The sequence below is a fragment of the Lindgomyces ingoldianus genome, assembly GCF_010093535.1.
Source record: "Lindgomyces ingoldianus strain ATCC 200398 unplaced genomic scaffold BDR25scaffold_44, whole genome shotgun sequence".
Classification (NCBI taxonomy): Eukaryota; Fungi; Ascomycota; class Dothideomycetes; order Pleosporales; family Lindgomycetaceae; genus Lindgomyces; species Lindgomyces ingoldianus.
The window spans coordinates 349760-371118 of record NW_022985205.1 but is presented as its reverse complement, the minus strand read 5'-3'; the positions used below and the strand labels follow the sequence as shown (position 1 = coordinate 371118).

Sequence of the window (21359 nt, the reverse complement as noted above, 5' to 3'; positions counted from 1 at the left end):
AAAATAAAGGGCGGCAATGGGGATTTGGGCGGGATGAATTGCTTGTAGATTAGATTTATTGTTCTATTCGAGATTTGTTTTAGCCATTATCGCAGATACACCAGATAATGTACTCAGTGCTAGTACTAAGTAAGCAAGCGTATTCCCCTCGACTTGCTCTTTTTCACCTTGGGCACCTAAGGCATCACCGATGTATTCTAGCTACTTATGCTTACGGCTCTGCTTTACATCTCAATTACAGTCCTACCCTCACTCTACACTTTATGCGACTATAGTAGTTGTTCCAGTTCTGCGCCGCCTTCCTTCTTTCAAATACGCAAAAATTCTCAGTATCAATCCACTCTGGTCTAAAAACACTGTTGGAAAGGCTTCTATTAGAACAAATGGAATGGTAGACCTGAAAACCGAGGGTGACGAATGACTATGCCGTTTTTGGCTGGCGGAATGTTCTTCATGAAGAAAAGGAAATATTTACCTTTCAGCGTCTGGGAAATAGCTCGCAATGTTTTCGAATACTGTACCAACTCTTTTCGCTTACCCTTAGGTGAAGCTAGCAGTACCGCGCAGTTTAGAACGATATGCTAGCGTTCAGACGACTACATATAGAGCTCGGAACCGTTTGATTCCTTCTTCAGACTTCGCGAAGAGGCATTTTTAACCCCCTGGAAAACTTATTTGCTAGATTCTTGGAATCGGGACCTAGAGATGAGCCAATTCCACGGATTGGTGAGTTAGGGATCGGCTATGCCTCCACTGACTACAATATCGAATCTAAGTCCCAACTTTACACCTCCTTTGACGGTGGATTGGAATGGTAGACCAAGTCCAAACGCGAAACTACTGGATCCAACTCTCGGAATCTTAATAAATACATTAGCTCACTTCTTCAAGTTTAGTAGAACACAAATGCTGCAGCCTCAATGAAACTGCATCTAAATATAGCGACGGATTAGTCCACCTTTATCGACAGGGTAGCCCTCAAACCAATAGAAATCTCGAGGCCTGTAAGGTCTTTCTCAATAAAACCACTTTTGACAAGACCATCATTTATCCCACTGATAAGAGTTTCTAGATTATTTAACTCGAAATGAGCTGCACTAAGAGTTAGGGGGCCTTTACCGCTGCAAGTGTTGCACCTGAGGTTGGAGGGGAGATATGCATTTCCAGGTAATTTGAAGACGATATCAATCTCCTAGAAATTCAACGATATGGTGTGTATGGTATCATTTGGTTTACCGTTGCAGTTGGTGTAGCTGGTGAACGTTCGACTGGGATTGAGACTACAAGACATGGTCCTGATAACCATCGTGTTTATGTATGATGTAGGTTTTGCTACAATGTCTAAAATCGAATGTTTTGAGAAACAATGCCTTTTATAAGGTATTGATTTCGAACTTAAGGGCGATCCACAAGGTTTTTATGTCAAAATGAAGTCCTGAAATCCGGGGAAGATTTACTTAGTTCATGAATATTGAGGCTAAGACTCTACTAAACTTACCTGAAACCCAAATCTGCTCCATCGACACTGCAAATTAAATGCGATGACGCAACCAATCCGTTTGCTAAAGACACATGTACGCTCCTAAATTTGTCGTAGGACTCGATATTTTGAATGGTTATGGTCACTGTAGACTTGGTACATTCGAATGTGTCTAAGAGGTGGTCAAGCTCTTCGAGAAAGAGGGTTGGTTTGTAGACTTAATCCTGAAGTTGAAAGGTAACATTAGGCCGTCATAACTAATCGGGGTGTCTATAAAACGATGGTAAGCAGACTTCGTGTGAGTTTGAGTTAGATTACTCAAACGTTCCGCAGATAGGAGGGAGAACATCTTAGTTAGCGAGATATCATCCCTTTTTATAACTAGGCTGTTATGACTCCTCGCCGCTTTTAAACCATGGTGTTATAGGGATTCAATTGGATGCCTCGAATTCGCCAGGGACGGCGGCACCGGTACGAGAAAGGTGAACGTGAATAAGGGGAGAATATTTTACATGATAGAGGAGACCATTCTATGAGAAATTCTGCAACGACTTAGCTAGCAGATGAATATGAATCGAGTTCGTGCTTCTCAGATCTTCTAGCCAGAGAGAAGTTACAGGCCTAGAGAAATGCTAGAATACCAAAATGGCCCATTGATTGGATTGAAAGCGTTTCATTGGTTTTATTTAACGCTGAAATGGCAGCAGCGAATTAACAGCAACTCACCTCAGCCTTTTTTCCTACAAAGATATTACATACGCCTGATCGGACCTCTGGAATTTCATCGCAAACAGTTCTAACGCTCACAGCATCCAAACGAATACCAGCACAATCAATACAAACCCCTTGTATAATCTGGATTCGTAATGAAAGGTCGGGACTGCCTGAGTAAGGAATATCCCACGTAGGGCCCGCTTTCAAACTTTGCTTCGCCGGAAACGGAAATTGTGCGAGTGGGCGTTATATTGGCGTCAATCTATTCTTTTTGATAGCTAGAAGCATTGATAATGATGAACTACTTGGTAGGGAAGTTGCTTAGAATTCTTTTATCTAAATTTGCCGGGCACAAGACACTTGACCCATGGCCCTTACTGCATGGAGCGGCTTTCGATGAAACACCACCGAAGCTGGGGGGAAAGAACACAGCGGTTGTTAGGCTACGTTCCCTCAGCATTCCCCTGTAGCACTTCCACCCTCGCAGACTTTCCCCGTGCATTCCCATCCTTTATTCTCCTTAACATTCCCACAAAGATAGCTCTTGGCACTGGTCCCATTCTCAAATTTCAGGTCGACATGAGATAGTTCAATATCAGTGCATGGCGCAACTGCACTACACTGTAGACTTGCCACTCTTCCGGACTTAGTCGTCCCTTTCAAACCGTCGATACTAATATTCCTCAATTGAAATTGCGAATTGGTGCAATTTCCCTGGCCAGGTGCGCCTTTAAACCTCGTGCATTGACTTATGGAAAATGCGGCTCCGCGCATCCCTTTCGTTTCTAGGTTCTTGAGTCTAAGGTTCTGGGCATACCCGAGGCCTCCACCGCCACCGTTGGGAGGGTATCCGTTTTGATCGTCCGTCCATGTCTTGACATAAAATGAGTGCAACGTATTCTCAAAGTAAATGTTTTCAGCGCTAATATTCTCGACTGTTTCGCTGACGCCCTTGAGTTGACCGATCGAACCGATAGCGATGCCGAGACCACCATAAAACCTTGAGTCTTTAAGAACGATGCTCGTGCTGTTTGCTTTAAAAGCTATGCTGTCATCACCGTTATAAACAGTCCAGTTTTGGAAGAGAATATGGGAAGAGAATATTGTATCGGCTCCGTCGGTATTTGCTACTCGCCCTGTTAGTATTGTTTCTTTAACCTCCTTGTTCGAGAACCATACAGCTTTGGAAACGATTTCCAGTATTATTGACCAAGATGTCCTGAAACTGGCTATAATGTGAGTGGATTATCGACATCGTCCACATCTGGCTTCGAAGAAAGTTTACGCCTTTGACGACTGAATTTGTGAGGCCGTTGAATGTTATCTGATGGGGTCGACCGGGATAATTCGACGTGTTTGGCTGTTTTCGTATCCATTCATACCAATAGTCGCCGTTACCGTCAAGAGTCCCAATTCCATGGCCGTCAATTTCGAGGTTGTCGCCTCCGAGAATGAAAGCTGTGGATTGGTTCTGGTACCCGACGGACATGGAGTGATTTAGCCAGTATTGAATGTCGGTGCTCCACTACAGTCGATATCAGTCTCGTGCTAGAAGGATTTCATCGCTGGAGAAATACCAGCAGCTTTCCCTGGATATCAATTTCCACATCTTGAAGGCCTGTAATGTTCAGAATTGAGTTGATGTAGTAAGTTACTGGGTTGAACACGACCCTTCCTCCGCGATCACATTCTTTAAAGGCAGCTCGAATAGCTGGGGCGTCATCGGTCACATTCGTACCGCTTGCTTGGATGGTGCATGTTTTCCTTTCGTTTGATGGGGTCGAATTGACAAGAGATGCAGCGAGCGCTAGTAACGAGAGACAACGGACTTGCATATTCGGCGATACTGATGATGCATCGAGGCGACAAACGTCTAATATGGGTCTCTTCGATCTACATGCTTATATGGTCCCTACTTCGAGGCTTTGAAGGGAAAGATAATTGTACCGTTGGCCGGTACATTTATTCCACGCTTCGCTGTTCTTCCCGTCGTGTCGGAAAGTGTTTGGGATATGGTTAAATGGAGATCCGGGGAATGCTGAGGAATAATCTGAAGGGTAATTTATGACATGAAGATGACTGGCGATTCGAACGAATCGGATTATTTCCGCTGGTTTCGTCGCGGAACAATTGTTCAGATTTTTGTAGATCATATGTCGCATCCAGGAGTAGTTTGCACCGAGTGCGAGTGCGAGTGCAATTTCTGTGTCGTGGGTTTCGAGGTCCGAGCGGACACACTCGTGGATAGAATGACTTTCTTTAGAAGCTGCCTCTGGTATCATCGTGTTCCGCGCCTTTACCGTTTCAGTGGTTTCCATTCAACAAATTGAGTGTGGAGGCCTTGAAAATGGAATCTCTGGATGACAGCGAGGAGCTCAGGCCAATGCCCATGCTCGACGCCGAAGTGCGTCTCACGAGATTTTTGCAATCTCAACACACTCACCTTCACTCCACCTCCGCTTCATCACCGCTCCATCAATATATCCATTGCCGCCTACACTTCGGCCATGAGAAAATCATGGATACGGTAGTGACCAAGATGCTCCGTAGAACCCCAATATTCGTTCCTAAATCGACTAAAAAATCGACTAAAAAATCGGCGTTGGAATTAACTTCGCAAATCTTTCCAGTACCAAAAAGTAGTGAGGCTACACTAGAGGGACTGGAATGGCAGTCTATGGCGAATAGAGGACCTCCCCAGTTACTTGGGCGGACTGTGTGGGAATTCATGCAACAGGTCACTCAGCCATGGTTGCGCCAAGGCCGACCATGGCTAGGCCAGATGTGGTTGGTGCTGCGGGGATGCTCAAATCAGTTAGCGCGCCCACAAACGAAAGCGAGTTATCCTCCTCCTAACACACTGCTATCACGATGGCTGCCTCGCTGAAGAACTACGTGAGTATGATAACATGTGGGAATTTCACGAAAGCTGGTCCGGTTTGGACGGTGCACAACAACGGTTCTTGAGCCGAACCCCGCTCAGTCTAATCCATCATCTTCTTGTATGCCAAGGAAAGGCCATCCTGAGTGAAAGAAGCGCTAATCCATTTCATCGGAATTTGACCGGGCTGACTTCTCTTGACTACTTGCTCCAAGCTTCGCCTCCACATCCCAGATCACCTGCCCTGGCGAGATCTTTATAATATGTTGTACGACTCTTAGATAGATGCTCTTGATTGAGGGGATATTTGATGCTTATGATCATTCAGTACCGTGACTTTCTGTTATTTTGCACTCAGGTGCAGAGACGCCACCTCTTAGTAGAAAGGCGAGTGCTTGATGATGCTCGACCGAGACTGAAGGAATTCCAGACGGCGTCGAAACCCAGACTACGAATCTTTAATGGCTGGCGCTCAGTAAGAAGATAATATATAGATCGGTGATCGCGCAGCGCAATACTGAGTTAGACCACCAACATTTGAAAGAGCTATATGCTTCAAACATCCTATGTTGTGGACAGCCTTCAGTTTCCATGCGCCGTGGGTTTTCAGCCCGATGGCTTCCTTTATAATTGGAACTGCCTTGTCTGTGTTGCAGGGTTCGCTTCGCCTACTGAACATATGAAATCAAGAGCGGAAGTTACTGAGCGAGTTGTTTCGGCTTTTCGCTTCGGTTAATTCTAGTCCCCATAGCACAATCAATGAAGTTTTCCACTTGGCCTACGAGTTCCTTGAAGCGCGGTGTTTCAGAATACAATACCGGTCCACGCATTGCCTTCAACGAGAAATCTACTAAGGACAAGAAATCCTAAACAGGGTCACAGGAAATTAACCAGAGCCGTAACCAGAGTGCATAACGCCCTCAACCACATTCCAAAGCCTCTTAACAACTGCGTCCACTCCACCCAACAATGTCCAGCTACGTTGAAACCAGAAAAATGGGAGAGAAACGACGATCTAATCAAGGTGGCCCAGTGGGTCTTCTACGGTAGAAAGGAGAGCAAAGTCGTTAACACCCGAATGGATTCCTAAAACTCCAACACCCACCTTCATCGACCCATGTGACCCGCTCTTCCGAGTCCCAGAAAGAAATTCGCCGACAGCCGTTGCTTTAGCGAGTGTTTACTTCGAGAAGAACGCTAAATGACACAAGGATTCGCCGGACATACGTTTGCGATACTTGAATTCGGAAGTTATCCGGCGGCTGAATTTGGATGGGGGAATAATGACGCCTACTAATATGGCAAAAATACGAACTACTTCCACACACACTCCACCATGAATGCCAGCTTCTAAGGATCGATCCACCACTTACGACGCCTCTATCGTTGCCTAGCGAGCCAGGACAGCGAATCATGGCTCCAGTTCAAGTGTAGCGTCTTACTGGCACTTCAGAGAAATTTGGGATCCCCTGTCATTTCCTTTTCAAGATGCGACCATCTCACACCAACTGTTCTTGGCCGCTTTTATACCAGCCCCACAAGTTGACAGCTGTTCCAGCGCTTGAATACTAGAAGCATCTTACAGTGGGGTGGGCTACTGGCACATTCTTCGACATTAAGGGCCTCCTCTGCACCACCACTGAGATAGAGCGGAGGAATGGTTCTTGTAGGAAGAGACCTCTTGTCTGAAGCATTGGTTAGCTGGGTTGGTGGCCACGTATAAGATATTGTTAAGAAAGCTCCAGGAAAGAAGCAATTTTGGTTCCGAGTCCACAAAGATGGCAGAACAGGCACGCCTCGACTATTTCAGCACCTATATTGACCATCTCTGTATATCGACGGGAATACCGACTTCCTTCATCCGAGTCAAAAGATCGACTCTTAGGATTGTCTACTCCACTTGCCCAGCATTGGTAAGCTCTGCTCGGCACATCGACTCCCGGCAATTATCTCGCTGACCGCACAGCTTCTAGCGTACTCACGTTTAACAATGGTATGTGTATGCTTTGGATCCACTTGTCCGATTTTTTATTTCTTGCAACGCCTCGGATGCACTGGTAGGACCAAAGTGGAAACCTTCATTTACCTTTATCATTCACACTTCGATTCCTTTCTCTCGCTCTCATTCAATCACGCATCATGTGGGCTTTCTTCGCCATTCTTCTTCTCCATGTTCTTAGCCATGGTGTTCACTCAGAGGATGCAAGACCCCAAAGCCCAATAATGCTAGCAAAGTCTGGAGGATTCGAAATTGGTGGAAAGACTGTGAGCAGTCCCGCCTCCCCTAATAGAACACTGTCCTGCGATCATGGATACATGGAGTATTTCATTCCTTGGCGACCACGAAAGACCAGCCTGGTCATGTGGCACAGCTCCAGCTCTCAAGTATGGCAGAACCGATGGGATGGTGGCGAAGGCTACAAAGACATGTTTCTTCGTCGAAACTACCCCGTGTACTTATGGGATGGTCCTCGAGTGGGACGCGCAAACTGGCCCTGCGTGCCTATGAACTACACCCCTTACTACGGAGACCGTCTCAATTTCATTTCCTGGAACTTTGGCCCCTCCTACATGAACTGGTGGCCCGACGTACAGTTCCCGACCCAAGATAATTACGCCTGGCAGCAAGCAACTAGCGCTCGCTACGTCGAAATCGACACCACCGAAAACGTAGAGCTGCACTCGGACGCTGCCTCCATCGCAGCCGACTCAGGCAAGATTGGCGACAACATCGTTTATCTCACCAACTCAGCCGGTGGTCTCCGCGCCCAGATGACGGCTGTGAAAGCCAACAACACCAACATCAAAGGTATCGTCGCCTACGAAAGCATCGGTTACGTTTTCCCCGACAACGTCAACATCACAGCCAGGCGCGGTGGCTTCGGCCCTTATGTCGTCCCGCTCGAGCAATTTAAGAAACTAGCAAAGCTATCCGCGATCCAATTTGTGTGGGGCGATCACCGTGATGAGTCGTGGGACTATGTTCGGCAGTCGAGGCTTGCGGCTAAGCTGATCAATCAGTATGGAGGCAATGCGACAGTTTTGAAGTTGAGGGATGATGCAGGGCTGAAGGGGAATACGCATATCCCGTTTGCAGATTTAGGTAATGCCAAAGTGGGGGCATTGTTGGATACTTTTCTAGAGGAGAATGGTTTGGATGAGTATGCATATGACAGCAAGTAATGGGCTCTGCAAGCCACCTCGATTGGACATGACAGGACATTGAAAATGCATATAGCTTCCGTATAAATCAAGGAATGCGCCTTGTTCTATGATCCTAAATCTCCCTTTAATAGATACATGAAAAAGAAGTGCATCACGTGCCCAGCCCCAGCCCCGCAAGCCACAACTTGCACCTCGACTTCCCAGCACCCGAACTCAACACCAACCCCCAAAACCAATAAAATATTCAGTGCAAGCCAAAATGTAAGGGTCGCAATCACTTCCAAGTGCAAAAATAAAAAATGCCCACTCTCGGAATCGAACCGAGGATCTTCTCATCACACACACATGATCCGTACGAGTGAGACGCTGTACCACTAAGCCAAGCGGGCTGTAATATGTCGAATTTTAAAATTGTTGCCTCTAAATAGTTATAGCGTAAAGTTGTGCTTACGCAACAAAAAGTTTTTTCAAACCCGACAAGTGGTAAGTGGGAAGAAGGGTAGGAGTGGTGGTTAGTGTGGCAACGAGGTATATGAGTCATCCTCCTAGCAAAGCGGGGTTATAAATAGCTTTTGCAGAAGTGGGTGGGGCGAACTGTTGGCTTGGCGGGTTGGGGAGAGCAAATGCTCTGTTTGTATGAATATCAAGATGAAGCAAAATATTATTCATTTGTTGATAGAAGTCTACCAGATCAAGCACTTATGCATAGATCTGAAGAAGGGACCTCAACAGGTAATCTTGGAAGAGAGAGAGGCTATGGCACGCGAAGAACGTAACCTCTGCTTGATCAGTGTCAGAATTTGGAGTATTTAGCCCGAATCAGAAACAAGAAGCCATCTGAGCTGATATGTAAGTGCGGTCATTATTGAAGTTGGAAAGAGGTGTGACTTCCTGCTGAGCGGACACTTAGGCCCTGGGGATATCTCCCTGTAGCATAGCTTTTCCATGTCCAGCTTAATAAGTGTCCAAATGCTTGCAATAGATTTGTCTCGGCTTGCTCGAGAACCCTCTCTTGAGAATTATAAAGATACAAGAGAATATAGGTGAATAAAGGATGTGCTGAAATTCTCGAGCGATAAAGGGACTAAGTTAAGATTAGCTCAGCACCGCGATCCCAAAGCCGCGGGGTTTGCACCACCACTCCCCTCTCAAACAGCATCGCTCACCAGGCCTAGCATCGCGTCCACATCTTCGTTATGGAGCGCAGCGTTTATCATTTGGTGCCTGCAGGTGCTGACGGTCACGATTGGCTGAACGAGTCATCGGACGACTGTCAGAAGAGCGCCGCGTCGCAAGCAACCATCATGCCTCGGCGAATTGAGCGCAATTCACCCACTGCTAGAAATGCGGGGTGGGCATCATAGTGCGTAAAACATTTCGCGGGGTACTCGCGAATGTTTATAACCCTATTAAAGCTTGAACGTCATTCCCACTGCTATCCCATACCATTCATCCGGACTAAATATAAGAGACTTCAAGACTAACATCATGGCGGATCAAAAGAGCACTGCGAACCAGAGGTTAACGCAAATTAAGGACTTTTTAACAATGAACAAGACCGCTACTACTATCCCCTGGGACCCGGATTGCACCAAGTTTCCAACGCGAAAGGAGCTTCCTGAGATCCCCGGAGCTCCACCCGAGGCTGCCTGGGTGTGGGGAGATAATGACTACGTGCGTGTTGCGGCTTTCGTCCGATAGACAGCATTCTAAGTGAACTTTAGATCGGCCGGATAAACCTTCTCACTCCGACTCGAGTCGCCGCTGCGTCGAAAGAGATTAGGACAGGCGAGATCATTCCTGTGAAGTAAGTGGTGTATCTAGAAGCTTGTTTGTTTTCGCTCCAACAATAATTAGTCTTCCCCTCGACACCCCAAATCAGCCTGCCTTTGGGCGTGAGATATTCAAGCACGAGATTAAGGTTCTTGCAGAGAACTTAGCTTATGATGACATTTACCACATGAACACCCAGAGCGGCACGCAATGGGATGGCTTCAGACACGTACGGGAATAAGTTCCAGATTCTGGTGCCGTAACCTTTGCTAATAGTTATTTTAGTTTGCACACCTGTCTACAGGAACTTTTTACAATGGAGTAAACGGATACCAGCCACCATTACTGTACATGCTGACACAGTCGTAGACCAAGGGCTCTGACATTCTAGGTCCAAGTGCAAATCACAAATGCTCCATGCACCACTGGGCCGAACACGGTATCGCAGGTCGAGGCGTTCTTCTAGACTACAGAGGTTACGCTCACAAGAAAGGTATCAATTACGACCCATATGACTACTACCCCATTTCGTGGGAAGAGTTATATCAATGTGGGAAGGATCAAGGCATTGACATTCGGCCTGCGGCTCAGGGTGGGGACATCAAGATTGGAGACATGCTCTTCGTACGCAGCGGGTGGAAGGAAGCATATGATGCGAAGTCTCCTGATGATCGAACAAAGGCAGCGTTGAGGCATGGAAGCGGAAAGGACGGTGAAGACGGACAGCGATATGCAGGATTAAGCCAAGAGCAGAAGATTTTAGATTGGCTTCATGACTGCTATTTCGCTGCTGTTGCGGGTGATGCACCCGCATTCGAGGCGTGGCCCACCCACGAGAGTAAGTGAACCGCCACCGCAGCCCACCTTCACTGGTGCAAACTAAGATGGCACAATAGGTTATCACCTGCACGAGTATATTCTAGCATTGTGGGGTATGCCACTCGGGGAGATGTTAGATCTCGAGAAACTTGCCGCGAAGTGTCGAGAGAAGAATCGGTGGTTCTTCTTCTTCTCGTCTGCACCTGCGAACTGTCCAGGTATGGCCCTTACCTCTAGGATCAAAGCTCGGCCATCTAATATATCGTCAGGTGGTGTCAGTTCTCACATTAACGGAAACGCGATCTTGTAGGGTTTGGTTTAGTATGCTTCGCTAATAAAACTCAGTCAGACAGTCCAAGGTTGTTTAAATGCACTGTAACATCACACGATATTACAGCCTTTAGTGGCACAATTTGAATTGCTATATTGGGAACTCGTTCCCCTAAAATTAGTACTTCACTTGTGTTGATAAGAGAGAACAAGTGTACTTTAGATGTCCCGGCCACAGCCACTTCTCTCTGGGTCACTTTACGCTCGTCATGCTATTTCTTGCCAGAAGCATGAAAAGTACTTTAATTCGCGAATATTGCGTGGATATTCACTAGGATTACAATCCTAAAGAAGAAAAAGGTTCAGGCTAAAGACGTATAATACCCCTTATTGTTGTATATTTTGAATCTGACATGAAAAATGGGTATCCCTGCCGTGCTCATAGGCCGCTATCTCCTGAGCATTGGAGCCGGAGGCTCATACCAAATAACACGCGAGAAGTTAAAAAGGACCTAGTCTTAGAATACTTGAAGAGAGATGCAGTGCGATTCAACCACCATTTCTGCACCCGACTTTATCACATCTTGGATCATTTCCAGCAAAAGAAACCTAGGTAGAAGAACATATCTACTGCCCGTTCAACCCTAGCGACAAATATTTTCACAAGGTCTAGAGCAGACACGCTTTCATCTCATCTAGTGTAAACATTCCGCCGTAAAGATCAGCAATGAGATTTTGACTTGAAGCCTCACAACAACAGATGTAATGCGGCTGCCCCAAGCTGGCCCCATATTCTAGCGATAGAAACTCATTGTCCGGAAACCGCCACTCAATAGCTAGCATCAGGCTTGCATTTATCTTGACAAAAAACACATACCATGACCAAACATTGGTCTTCTTTGTGGGTGGCGCTCGCTCTATGCCCCGGTGCAAATTATTTTTCTGTACCTTGTGCGGTATCAATAGTAATAGCTTGTCCCTAGGCAGTCAAGTCAATTTCAAGGCCAAAGTCATCAGCGGCGACTGTTCCTTGATTCAGTGAATGTTTGCTTGCTTAATATCATAATGCCTCGCTCTTTTTCCACGAGTGAAAGTCAGGATACATACTCAATACGCAAATGCTTTCCTGTGAATATTAGGGTCTCTTGGTGTTGGCAAAGACTTGTAGCTCCGTACGAAATCTTGCAGGTTTCATCTCGTACAGGTTTGTGGTTATCACAAATTCTTATCTTTCCATGTCTGATCTCATACGATATCCCCGTCTTAATTAAATACAAGTGTTGAAGTTCCTTCTTGACCATTACCTCGCATATTCATATACAACGTATGTGTGCACACTCCCAGAAGGAGTCGAGGTAGATTTTCTTTAAGGCGTAGAAGTTTCGTGTTCCTATCCTGAACTTTAAGACAAAGTCGAAAGCGACTGTACCAAGTTCGCCAATCTCATTGAATGGCAGCCGGCTAGGATGGGCTCCTTCACGTGTGCGCCCTCTCTCTACTCGCTCTATGGTATGGTAGGCTGCCTAGCTTCTATATTTTAGTAGAATTTGTGCAACCCCCATAGAAGAGCTCCGGGAGCCTACAAAGATTTAGAGCAGTTGTACAGGAATATCGCTCAATGTATGGGTACATCAGCTCCCTGTGGCGTGAAATTAGGTGGTCGGCTTGGAGAGCCGTTTAGAGACAATAAGATGCCCGCTAGTTGATCATCGTTCAGTACAGTGGACTCGAAAGAAAGAGCAGTAGAAGGGTGAAGGTATCTATTAGAGAAATAGTGCAAAGCATATATACAATAGCTTTTGTCCCTTATGCGATGAAGACGAGACTAGAAAACTCAAGGCACTACCTGCAAAGTTGAGAACGTTTGAGTGCATGAGCAACAAATAGGAGGGAAAACAGACAGAAGACCATGCAGCCGAGTAGATAGATAACTGGCTTCTTCTGTTGGGCGGAGATGCTAGTTACCACTGCGGGTACTATCGCAGGGCTAGTTAGATAGCTGACGGATGATGGGGGCATGGAATTACTAGTAGTCAATTAGGGCTCCTTCGCCTAGGATTCTTACATATGACAGCATTATTAAGTACCTAGAGAGCTTTGGGTTCTTGTAGATTCCCGTCTTTCATAACCTTCGCATTTTTCTTTAAGAAATAATTTCAGCGGTGAACGGCATCTACGGGTGGACTACCGGTGCAAAAGAACAGTATTCAGAACCATTCCTTCCACCCATGTTAACTCCATTCTTAGTGCTGCCGAATACCTCATTCGCCGTACAAGCATCAAACCAGGCATCAATTTAGATCAAATTTCCTCCTGACATAAGACAAGTGCACCGTTTAGGCCCAACCCCACCACCCGAGCATACGACATCCGGTTTGTCAGCTGGGCAATTACAATCTTTTGTTTGTTCACAGATTGGAGGGGGTTCGTAGCTATCCTCATGCTGCGTGTACTCGGCAGTGCGCCATGTGTCGCGCCTTATCTCCCATTGGATACATTCGTGCTTATACTTACCACCAAGCTTCCAATGCTTAAATCCATTCGAAGCAACGTTACCTGGGACTACCGTTAGTGCCAGAGCTAGAGAAATTGCTTAAGTATATTCTTACATCCGTCAATGGCTTGGTTCAAAAATTTCTTGCACTTCTCTATACTCTCCTTCGGGTCCCTTGAGAAATCAATCAAGGTCGAACATGCTGGGTTCATGTACACTCCGATAAATACCGGATCATACATGTGATCACCCCAATTGTACACCGCATGTTCGGGTCCGGGCCTTGATCCGTTAATGATGTATTTTTTCTCCGCCATCCAGTCGCAGAAATTGTTTCGGGCTAACTGCATGCTTCCTAACGTCATCCAGAATTCGGTGTTCCCTTGATCGGTTCTTTCAATTTCGCATGTTAAATCTCCGCCGTCCACAGGCTTCGGCGTAGGTGCTGGTGGAGTTGTCGGAGTCGGAGTCGGAGTCGGGGTCGGTAGAGTTGGAAGATTTGTAAAGACTACGTTGGACGGTATAAATGTGGGCAAGTTGCTGTTGATGAAGCTGTATATGTCATCATAGAGCTTGCTAGCGTCCGTTTCTGGAAGACCCTCTTCAAATTTGTACTGTTTGTCAACCATGTGGTCGACGTAGAGGCCAGGAGCGAGAGTGATGGTCGACACTGATCCAGTAGCAGTGACCGTACAACCCGTATAAGTTGACGTGCATGTTGTCTGACACGCGCCCCCCCCTTCAATACATTGTGTGCTACAGGCTGATGTAGTTATAGCAGAGCAGCTGCTTGATGATGTCGTCGTCGTCGATTTTACGGTTGATCCTGAAGGGTCTGGATCAGTAGGATCTCCCCCACCACCACCGCTACCGCCGATGAGAAGCTGGAGGGCTTTAAGTTCGACTTTAATATCTATGTTCTTCGCTCTAATCTTCATCTTAATCTCCTCCATTTTGTTGACAACACATTTGACTGCCTTGATGAGCGCTTTGAAGATATTGGTATCTTTGCATTTACTCCCGCCTCCATCATCCTCGTCATCCCCACCGCGCTTGATCAGTCTTCCCCAGAAAAATAGTGCCCAGAACCCGGTATCTTCGAGGACCTTCTCGATTTCGCCATCAAGATTTTGATCTTCGGGATGTTTGATCCATTCTTCGATTCGGGGGAGGATGTTATTGATTTGGGTTTGCAGAGCGGATGCACTAGAGGAAGCTTCTGTTCCTGATGGGTCAAGTGTCCCAGAGGGAAGAGGGGTAACCCATGTTCCAATATCAATAATCTCGCTAGTTGTCACTTGTCCGTCTGAGAGAGTAATAGGCTCAGTAATAACTGGGCCAACGGTCGGCATGGTTGGCGGCAGAGTTGCTTGGGAGCTTGGTTCAGGAGTTAGCGTACCCGAAACAGGCGGTGATAGCGTGCCCGAACTTCTAAGCGAACTTGAGGAGGACGTAACATTCGAGGAACCACCAGAACCACTTAGGACATCCGAAGTACGAAGACCACTAAGACTTGAGGGTGTCAAGACCAAGGTGTCGGAGGGTGATGGTAATATGGTGTCTGAAACCCCCTGTATCCCACTCATGGGTGATGACGAGATCCCAGAATTCGAATAAGTCAGAGTAACGCTTTCTGAGAGAATATGTGTCACAGTGCCTGCATCTATGGTGGTCTGGGTTTCGGAATGGCTTGTGAGTAGGAAGCTATCCGACTGGCTGGGAAGGTTCGGAAGCGAGCTGATGATCGATGCTGGGGAACTACCGAATATTGAGGATACCGAAAGAGAGTCAATCGCCGAGATTGAAGAAAATCCCACGGAGGAAGAAGAAGAATCTATCGAGGATATCGAAGTTGGAGCCGCCGGCCCTGAAGACGAGTCCATAATTGTAGACACTACGTTGGATATACCAGTGGTAGATAGCTGAGATGCACTTCCACACCAAGATGGGGGAAGAGCACTGGTTACAGTAACAACGGTCGAAATTGCTCTTGAACTCTCTAGTGAAATTGGTAGTGTTCCACTTGATAAATGCTGTGAGCTAAGGCTGATTAATGAAGAAGATCTCGGTAGATCTGAAGCAGACCTAGTAGAACTACCTAATTGAGAGGTCTCAGGACCAGGAGAAGATGGAGGCAAGTTTTCGGTAGACGAAGAAGGCGGGCTTATGCTATTCGTTGTGCCTGGTGCTGGAGATTCCACAACCGTAAGACTAGTGGAAACTAAATCCGATGTTTGAAGCGTTGATGCTGGAATAGTTCTAGATGATGGTCCAATAGCAAACGTGGTGGATAAAGAAGGTGAGGGGGGGGCTGTACTGGACGCTATAGGAGAGTTGGATGATCGAACAATCACTGTTGCAGGAGCTTGGATTGAGGTGGATTGAATTGGAGCCCCAACTGCCGTAGATGAAACGGGCAGAGTGGTCTCCAAGCCGGGAGAGGACTCTGGAATTCCTGGTAAGGATATCGACCCTGGAGCCGGGCCCGGGCCACCTGGGGCGGTAGGCGAAGCTTTACCCGTCGAAAAATCGGATGGCCGTACTGGTGATCTGAATCCAGAAATGCTAGTTGTGCTCTGCACGGTGTCTGTGCATTGTACGGATTGAGGGGGCTGACCATACAGAGGTGTTGAAGTGGGCAAGGCACCGCCTCCACCGCAATGGGTGCATACTGGAGGTCCTGGAGGCTCATTTGGGAGCGGCAGATGACTGAACGAAGTCCCCCAGGCCGACCACACTTTAAGGAATCAATAGAAGTTGCTGACATATCCACTCTAGGTACTTGCCTTGGCCTAATTCACCAACAGTAAATATTTCCACTGCTCCATTACAACCCGAGCTAGTAACCAAAGCAGGAGCAGTCAAGGTTATGTAATCGGTGATGTAAGTTGCAATAAAGGTTGCAAGTCCTGCCGACCCGGAGTTCGTGAATTCGCTCGTCGTAAGGAAGGGTGTCATGAAATCTCTGCCAAAGGAAGAACAAGATCCAGTCGGCAAAGCAAGTGAACTTTTGTATGAGCAAAGATTCCATTCCTGTTGTCGAATGATTGATGCTTGAACCTCGTTCGTGTTTACAAGGACTGACGTCGATGTACATTCTAGCGGAAGGACAGATTTCTTGATTGCTTGAAGATGAAAAAGGTGTACTGGTGAGGCAAATGAAGAGCCTATCAAAGCCACACTAAAAAGAAGAAACAAAAAATAACGTGCCATGAAATCGAAAGAAGGGGAGCAGTTTCTAAAGAGAAGGAGAATGAGCTGAGAAGTCATTTCGAAGAGATGAACCCTGGAGGTGTCGATTATAACTACGACCCAACAATGCCCAGAGTCAATATTCTGCAGTTGACACAAATAAAGCTTCCCACTATCTTTCGTGATGCTAGACAACGTGTCATTGTCGTTCTGAAGGATAAGCCCCCGTTTCATGTGGAAATTTGATGGCTCATGATCATCCCACTGAAGACTCCGAGGACCGCTGCAAAGAACAGGATTGAGGAAGTAACATCCGACGCTATATTCCTCACAGCTCCGTGAATCATTTGCTCCAAGGTTCCCCACATTTGGCCCCGGGCTCTCAAGAGCTATGCCGCGTCGCCTACTGAACTCCCAGATTTCGGTTTCTCAGCCTACTCTGCAATGGTCTAGTCGCTCATAGAGTGTACCCGCTTTAGCCTGACTCCGTACATCACACCCCGTTTCCTTTGGAGTTTCTATATATCCCTTCGGTAATCTTTTACATGAACGGACCCTCAAAAAGGCCTCAAGTTGAGAATATCTACGCCACATGAAAATCCACAAGATATTTCTCTACGCTAAATGCGGCACGGTGATACCATTCATGGGTTGGGGGTCAAATGTGAAGTCCGAATTCGCCTGGTATGTCGAATTATCTGATAAAATATGGTGTCGTACGCCGCATTCGCGAAGTGGGTGAGGCAAAGTATGGCACAGCACCCCCAACACCTCACCATTTGATGCATCCTTTCCAAACAAATCACGCATGTAGAATCGAAACACTCTGAGTGTATTTTAGACTGAATAGAAGAATGATTCGTCTACGTGGCCTGTCTGTACACTTCTGTAAGTCCGGTGCTGGTCCGGATTCCACCTTCATGTGCACTCGTGTATAAATAGCAGTACGAAAGTCGTTGCTTGAAGATATTTCCTTCCAGGCTATCTTCTCATTTGACCTTTATTTTTCATTCAATCTAAAATCTGGCATAATGCTCACAGCTCTCCCCAAATACGGGTGCCTAACTTTTTTCTCCTTAACAATATGCTTGGTCAATATGGCATCTGCAGCTGGCCCTCAGGGTGCCAAACTCAGCGATGTATTCATTGTCAAGGGCTTACAAAGTGGGGGTGACCACAGCGGCGACTGCACAAGAACGTATAACGACCCTAACTTAGGCAAGGCGATACCTTACCTTGACACATTGGAAAAATGGTGGGAAGATACCACGAAGCTCGTTATGCACGCATATGATGGGCTCAAGAAAGTGAGCGACAACGATTTTGATGGACTCCAAGTGCGGCGCAATCTGAGGGGATATTTCGGAATCGAATTTGACGCGAATAACCGTCCACTGGCCGGTGACAATAAGGCTAGGCTGGGCGAAATAGTAGGCATGTATTCCATGTGGTAGCTCCATCCTTCAAAGTGTAATTAACTGGTTAGCAACTTTCGGTAATCTCAATCGGGTGGTAAACAACCGGATGCCTGTGGGCTTTTCAAGACGTCTCTATTGCAACACGGACTGGGCAGCAGAAACAGAATCCGTTTTTGACGTAAACGGGGTCGAGCAAGAGAAAGTCGTGAATGGTCAGACGGTGAAGAAGAACGTTCATGATCCAAACGACTTCAGCCAAGATCCAGGATTATCCCAGAAATCTGGTAGCGGATGTAAGGGCCTCACAATCTTAACCCTTGGTTAGTCGCAACTGAAGTTTCTTTGGTGTAGGGGCAACTTATGCGTACTGGGTTCACGATCTTAGAAGATATTTCTTCTTGTCTGCCAGTGATCGCCCCCCGGGGCCAGACCCGCGGCATTATTGCAACCATGGTACGCTTGCGGTAACTGATGATGGTAGTCTTCCGGGAACTGTCACAGTCAGCTTTTGTGAGATTTCTTTCGTCGGTGATTGTCATCCGAGTCAAAACGCACAATGCTTCCACACCTCCGACGAATCGAGTGGCGACAGGAGGGTCCGTGACAGAATTATAAAACGACAACCGCGGTCATTAACGATGCTCCATGAGTTCGTCCACCTGGTCCAGGGAACTTCTCTTTCTCCCGATCATGTGGCCGGAATCCAGGATTGCTGTACGTGAACTCGGGGAGAAGGGAGTCAGAGAAAGTTTGGCTCTAATTTTTTTTTCAGATGGCGTAGAAAATGTTCTCAAGTCAATAAGACTCAAAAACGACAATAGTCACTTACCAGAAGCATACGCATACTTCGCTTATGCACTCTGGCTGAGCACTGCGAGGGTCCTCATAGACGACAACAACCCCAACGGTGGATATGAGCAGCTTTACGATTGGTCTGATGGAACAGCTAGGAAGGCATAAGTGAGAGGCAAACTACGGAAGAGCAAGCAGCATACGACATATTTAGGAATTTCCAGAAGTGAGGAAGCAGAGCGCTATGATGGAGAAATATGCTAAGGATGAAATGGGTTGGAAGTAAGTAACTTATACTGTTACATTCCTGCAGTGTAGGTCAAGGTTCAAAGAGTGAATGCAATTTGACTTGTTCTGTGACTTTATGATTGGTGAATCCTACATCGCAAAAGGTGGACCTACCTCGCCGTGCGGGGCTCGGGTTCTCACGTGATTTTGTTCCCTGTGGCGTATGTGGCGAAGAATCTCACTTGATATCCCAAATTTATTGCCTTACTCTTTCCTCAAAGACAAGTCCTCATGGCAAACCGCATCTGCGAGTGGATTACTCTTACCGTAGTCCACGACATCCATAGCCCTGGAACACTACCTAGCATAGCATGGGTGGAGGTGTTGCGTGCTTTGTGGGCAAGGCATGACTTCGAGGGATATGAGGATACTCATTGGGGCCGAGTGTTAGAGGAAGAGAGTAAATTGTGGATTTGGACATGTACAGTTCATCCTCTCTTTCGTTCGATGCAGAAAGCGGACGAAAGTATAAATTGCCGATTGTACTAATGGATTATGATTCTAGCATGGGGCACTAAGAAAGCCTACGATCAGCAAAGAGAGACTGAAATTTATCGATCCCTGCGGAAGAAGCTTTCCATACTGTCGCTCACGCCTCCGGTCACCTCCCTTTTGCAATTCGACGACGATTTTACCTACCCTCAACTTTATCTTCACCATTGCTGGCCGAGCATCACAATAGCCTACTTTCGAACCTCTCCCTCGGTAAATGAGCAATCAGAAGAAGAAGAACTTTCACGAATTCGTGGTATTCGAGGAATGTGGCCGTCGCGGCGAATTCTCGGCGATTTTGCCGTGTACGGCCCACCGGCACGCGGCTTCCTTCTCCATGACATCGATTCCGTCATCCCGTCATCAAGCGCTCCTGCTAGAGTCTATGTCTTTCTTGACTATTGGATAACGCCGGTCCGTGAAGAAGAAGTGAGAGGACCTGAAGAATTAATTCCCATCAATAACGACAATCCTAGTCCGCTGAAGCGACTTTCAACATTGTTTGAGGAACAGTTGCAGGAAGCTGGATGCGTAAAGAAGGTTGTTCTCCATGCTCGTTTTGAGTGGGCCCTTGGAGTGGACTTCCCTGATGATGAGATTAAGATGAGGAGCCTTGTATATGACTGGGAGGAAGGCCGACGTGAGAGGCGAAGGGTATTGAAAAAAAAGTATGGTATCGATAAAGAGGAAGACATCGAAGAATCATCAGAACAGTATGGTAAGCCTGAGATATAGTTCTACGATATCATAGATCTTTCCATTTTCGGCGCAAATTAAAGCGAAAACCTTACGAGGGGTTAGAAATTTCCAACACTAAACACAGTGTCACACTCTATTACATTCTTAGCTTTTCACCTCCAGAATCTACGAGCTGATAAAGGTTCGCACTAGCGCATGTCAATAGCCGCCATTCTTTTTCGTGGTAATATCAAATACGGTATTTTGTTCTAATTACAGTTAGATAAAACTAACAGCTTCGCTCTCCTTACAGTAAGGCTGGGAAGACATGCTGTAGTACCGGAATACAGACGCCGACACACCGATTCCGGCTTGGCGACACCTTAAAACTGTGAACAGTAAGAAAGGGGCAAACTTTAGCCCACTAACAACAGAACACAGCATTATAATATTGCATTAAAATATCTAAAATATAGTAATAGACCTAGTAAAATATATTTATTTGCCTTAAAAATCTAGAATATTTGCAAAAGTGGTGGAAAGTTTTATAGGCCAATAAGACATTAATCCGGCGCTTTTTTAAACCAATAAGAGAAAAGGCTTGGCAAGATGTACAGTGAATAATAGAGATGACGGTGACAAGGTTGAAGGCGCTATTGCTGAGTCATTGAGGCCCAAGCTTTCTCGCGGCGTCAATCAGTGTGTGTTTGCCCTCGTCTTTGCCGCTCGCAATCATCGTCGATAATGCCAACAAAATGCATTGCCCGGTCAACGTCCCGCTTACTAAATTTTATCAGCCGACGCACAGTCTCGCCTGACGCACGGAATTTGCCGTACAGCGGCACCGCGACTTAAAGCTCTAGGGCAACATATAAATAGAATATAGGCCTAGTTTTTTAGTAG

At 46.5% G+C, this 21359-nt stretch overlaps 8 protein-coding genes and 1 non-coding gene across 9 annotated transcripts; 6 read left to right on the top strand and 3 right to left on the bottom strand.

Moving 5' to 3' along the window:
* Positions 1 to 2647: 2647 nt before the first annotated feature.
* BDR25DRAFT_380850 (extracellular exo-polygalacturonase-like protein) lies at positions 2648 to 4029 on the bottom strand (the record flags this gene model as incomplete). Its single annotated transcript, XM_033697685.1, has 3 exons — positions 2648 to 3330; positions 3374 to 3719; positions 3772 to 4029. 3 exons carry the CDS (start codon positions 4027 to 4029, stop codon positions 2648 to 2650), a joined length of 1287 nt encoding a protein of 428 aa, XP_033541454.1.
* Positions 4030 to 4541: 512 nt separating this feature from the next.
* Positions 4542 to 5337, top strand: BDR25DRAFT_361448 (uncharacterized protein; the record flags this gene model as incomplete). The annotated part of the gene is made up of 2 exons (XM_033696419.1): positions 4542 to 4985; positions 5014 to 5337. The coding sequence occupies 2 exons, from the start codon at positions 4542 to 4544 to the stop codon at positions 5335 to 5337; spliced, it is 768 nt and encodes a 255-aa protein (XP_033541453.1).
* A 23-nt stretch (positions 5338 to 5360) lies between these two features.
* BDR25DRAFT_361447 (uncharacterized protein) lies at positions 5361 to 6372 on the top strand (the record flags this gene model as incomplete). The annotated part of the gene is made up of 8 exons (XM_033696418.1): positions 5361 to 5407; positions 5490 to 5550; positions 5586 to 5673; positions 5732 to 5806; positions 5841 to 5895; positions 5970 to 6111; positions 6140 to 6251; positions 6287 to 6372. The coding sequence occupies 8 exons, from the start codon at positions 5361 to 5363 to the stop codon at positions 6370 to 6372; spliced, it is 666 nt and encodes a 221-aa protein (XP_033541452.1).
* An 842-nt stretch (positions 6373 to 7214) lies between these two features.
* On the top strand, positions 7215 to 8258 carry BDR25DRAFT_380849 (alpha/beta-hydrolase; the record flags this gene model as incomplete). The annotated part of the gene is made up of 1 exon (XM_033697684.1): positions 7215 to 8258. One exon carries the CDS (start codon positions 7215 to 7217, stop codon positions 8256 to 8258), a length of 1044 nt encoding a protein of 347 aa, XP_033541451.1.
* An 86-nt stretch (positions 8259 to 8344) lies between these two features.
* On the bottom strand, positions 8345 to 9187 carry BDR25DRAFT_361445 (uncharacterized protein; the record flags this gene model as incomplete). Its single annotated transcript, XM_033696417.1, has 6 exons — positions 8345 to 8571; positions 8597 to 8628; positions 8714 to 8785; positions 8836 to 8938; positions 8971 to 9022; positions 9068 to 9187. The coding sequence occupies 6 exons, from the start codon at positions 9185 to 9187 to the stop codon at positions 8345 to 8347; spliced, it is 606 nt and encodes a 201-aa protein (XP_033541450.1).
* Positions 8541 to 8629, bottom strand: BDR25DRAFT_t49. The gene has a single exon. It is a non-coding gene; the product is annotated as a tRNA-Thr (tRNA).
* Positions 9188 to 9728: 541 nt separating the features above from the next.
* BDR25DRAFT_380847 (uncharacterized protein) lies at positions 9729 to 11142 on the top strand (the record flags this gene model as incomplete). The annotated part of the gene is made up of 7 exons (XM_033697683.1): positions 9729 to 9914; positions 9965 to 10047; positions 10098 to 10242; positions 10299 to 10334; positions 10383 to 10851; positions 10910 to 11050; positions 11102 to 11142. The coding sequence occupies 7 exons, from the start codon at positions 9729 to 9731 to the stop codon at positions 11140 to 11142; spliced, it is 1101 nt and encodes a 366-aa protein (XP_033541449.1).
* Positions 11143 to 17885: 6743 nt separating this feature from the next.
* BDR25DRAFT_319123 (uncharacterized protein) lies at positions 17886 to 19166 on the top strand (the record flags this gene model as incomplete). Its single annotated transcript, XM_033691798.1, has 4 exons — positions 17886 to 18095; positions 18223 to 18526; positions 18558 to 18920; positions 18979 to 19166. The coding sequence occupies 4 exons, from the start codon at positions 17886 to 17888 to the stop codon at positions 19164 to 19166; spliced, it is 1065 nt and encodes a 354-aa protein (XP_033541448.1).
* Positions 19167 to 19515: 349 nt separating this feature from the next.
* Positions 19516 to 20669, top strand: BDR25DRAFT_346623 (uncharacterized protein; the record flags this gene model as incomplete). Its single annotated transcript, XM_033694161.1, has 3 exons — positions 19516 to 19707; positions 19792 to 20496; positions 20626 to 20669. Coding segments are annotated over 3 exons (941 nt in total), but the record flags the coding sequence as incomplete, so codon positions are not given.
* Positions 20670 to 21359: the final 690 nt, after the last annotated feature.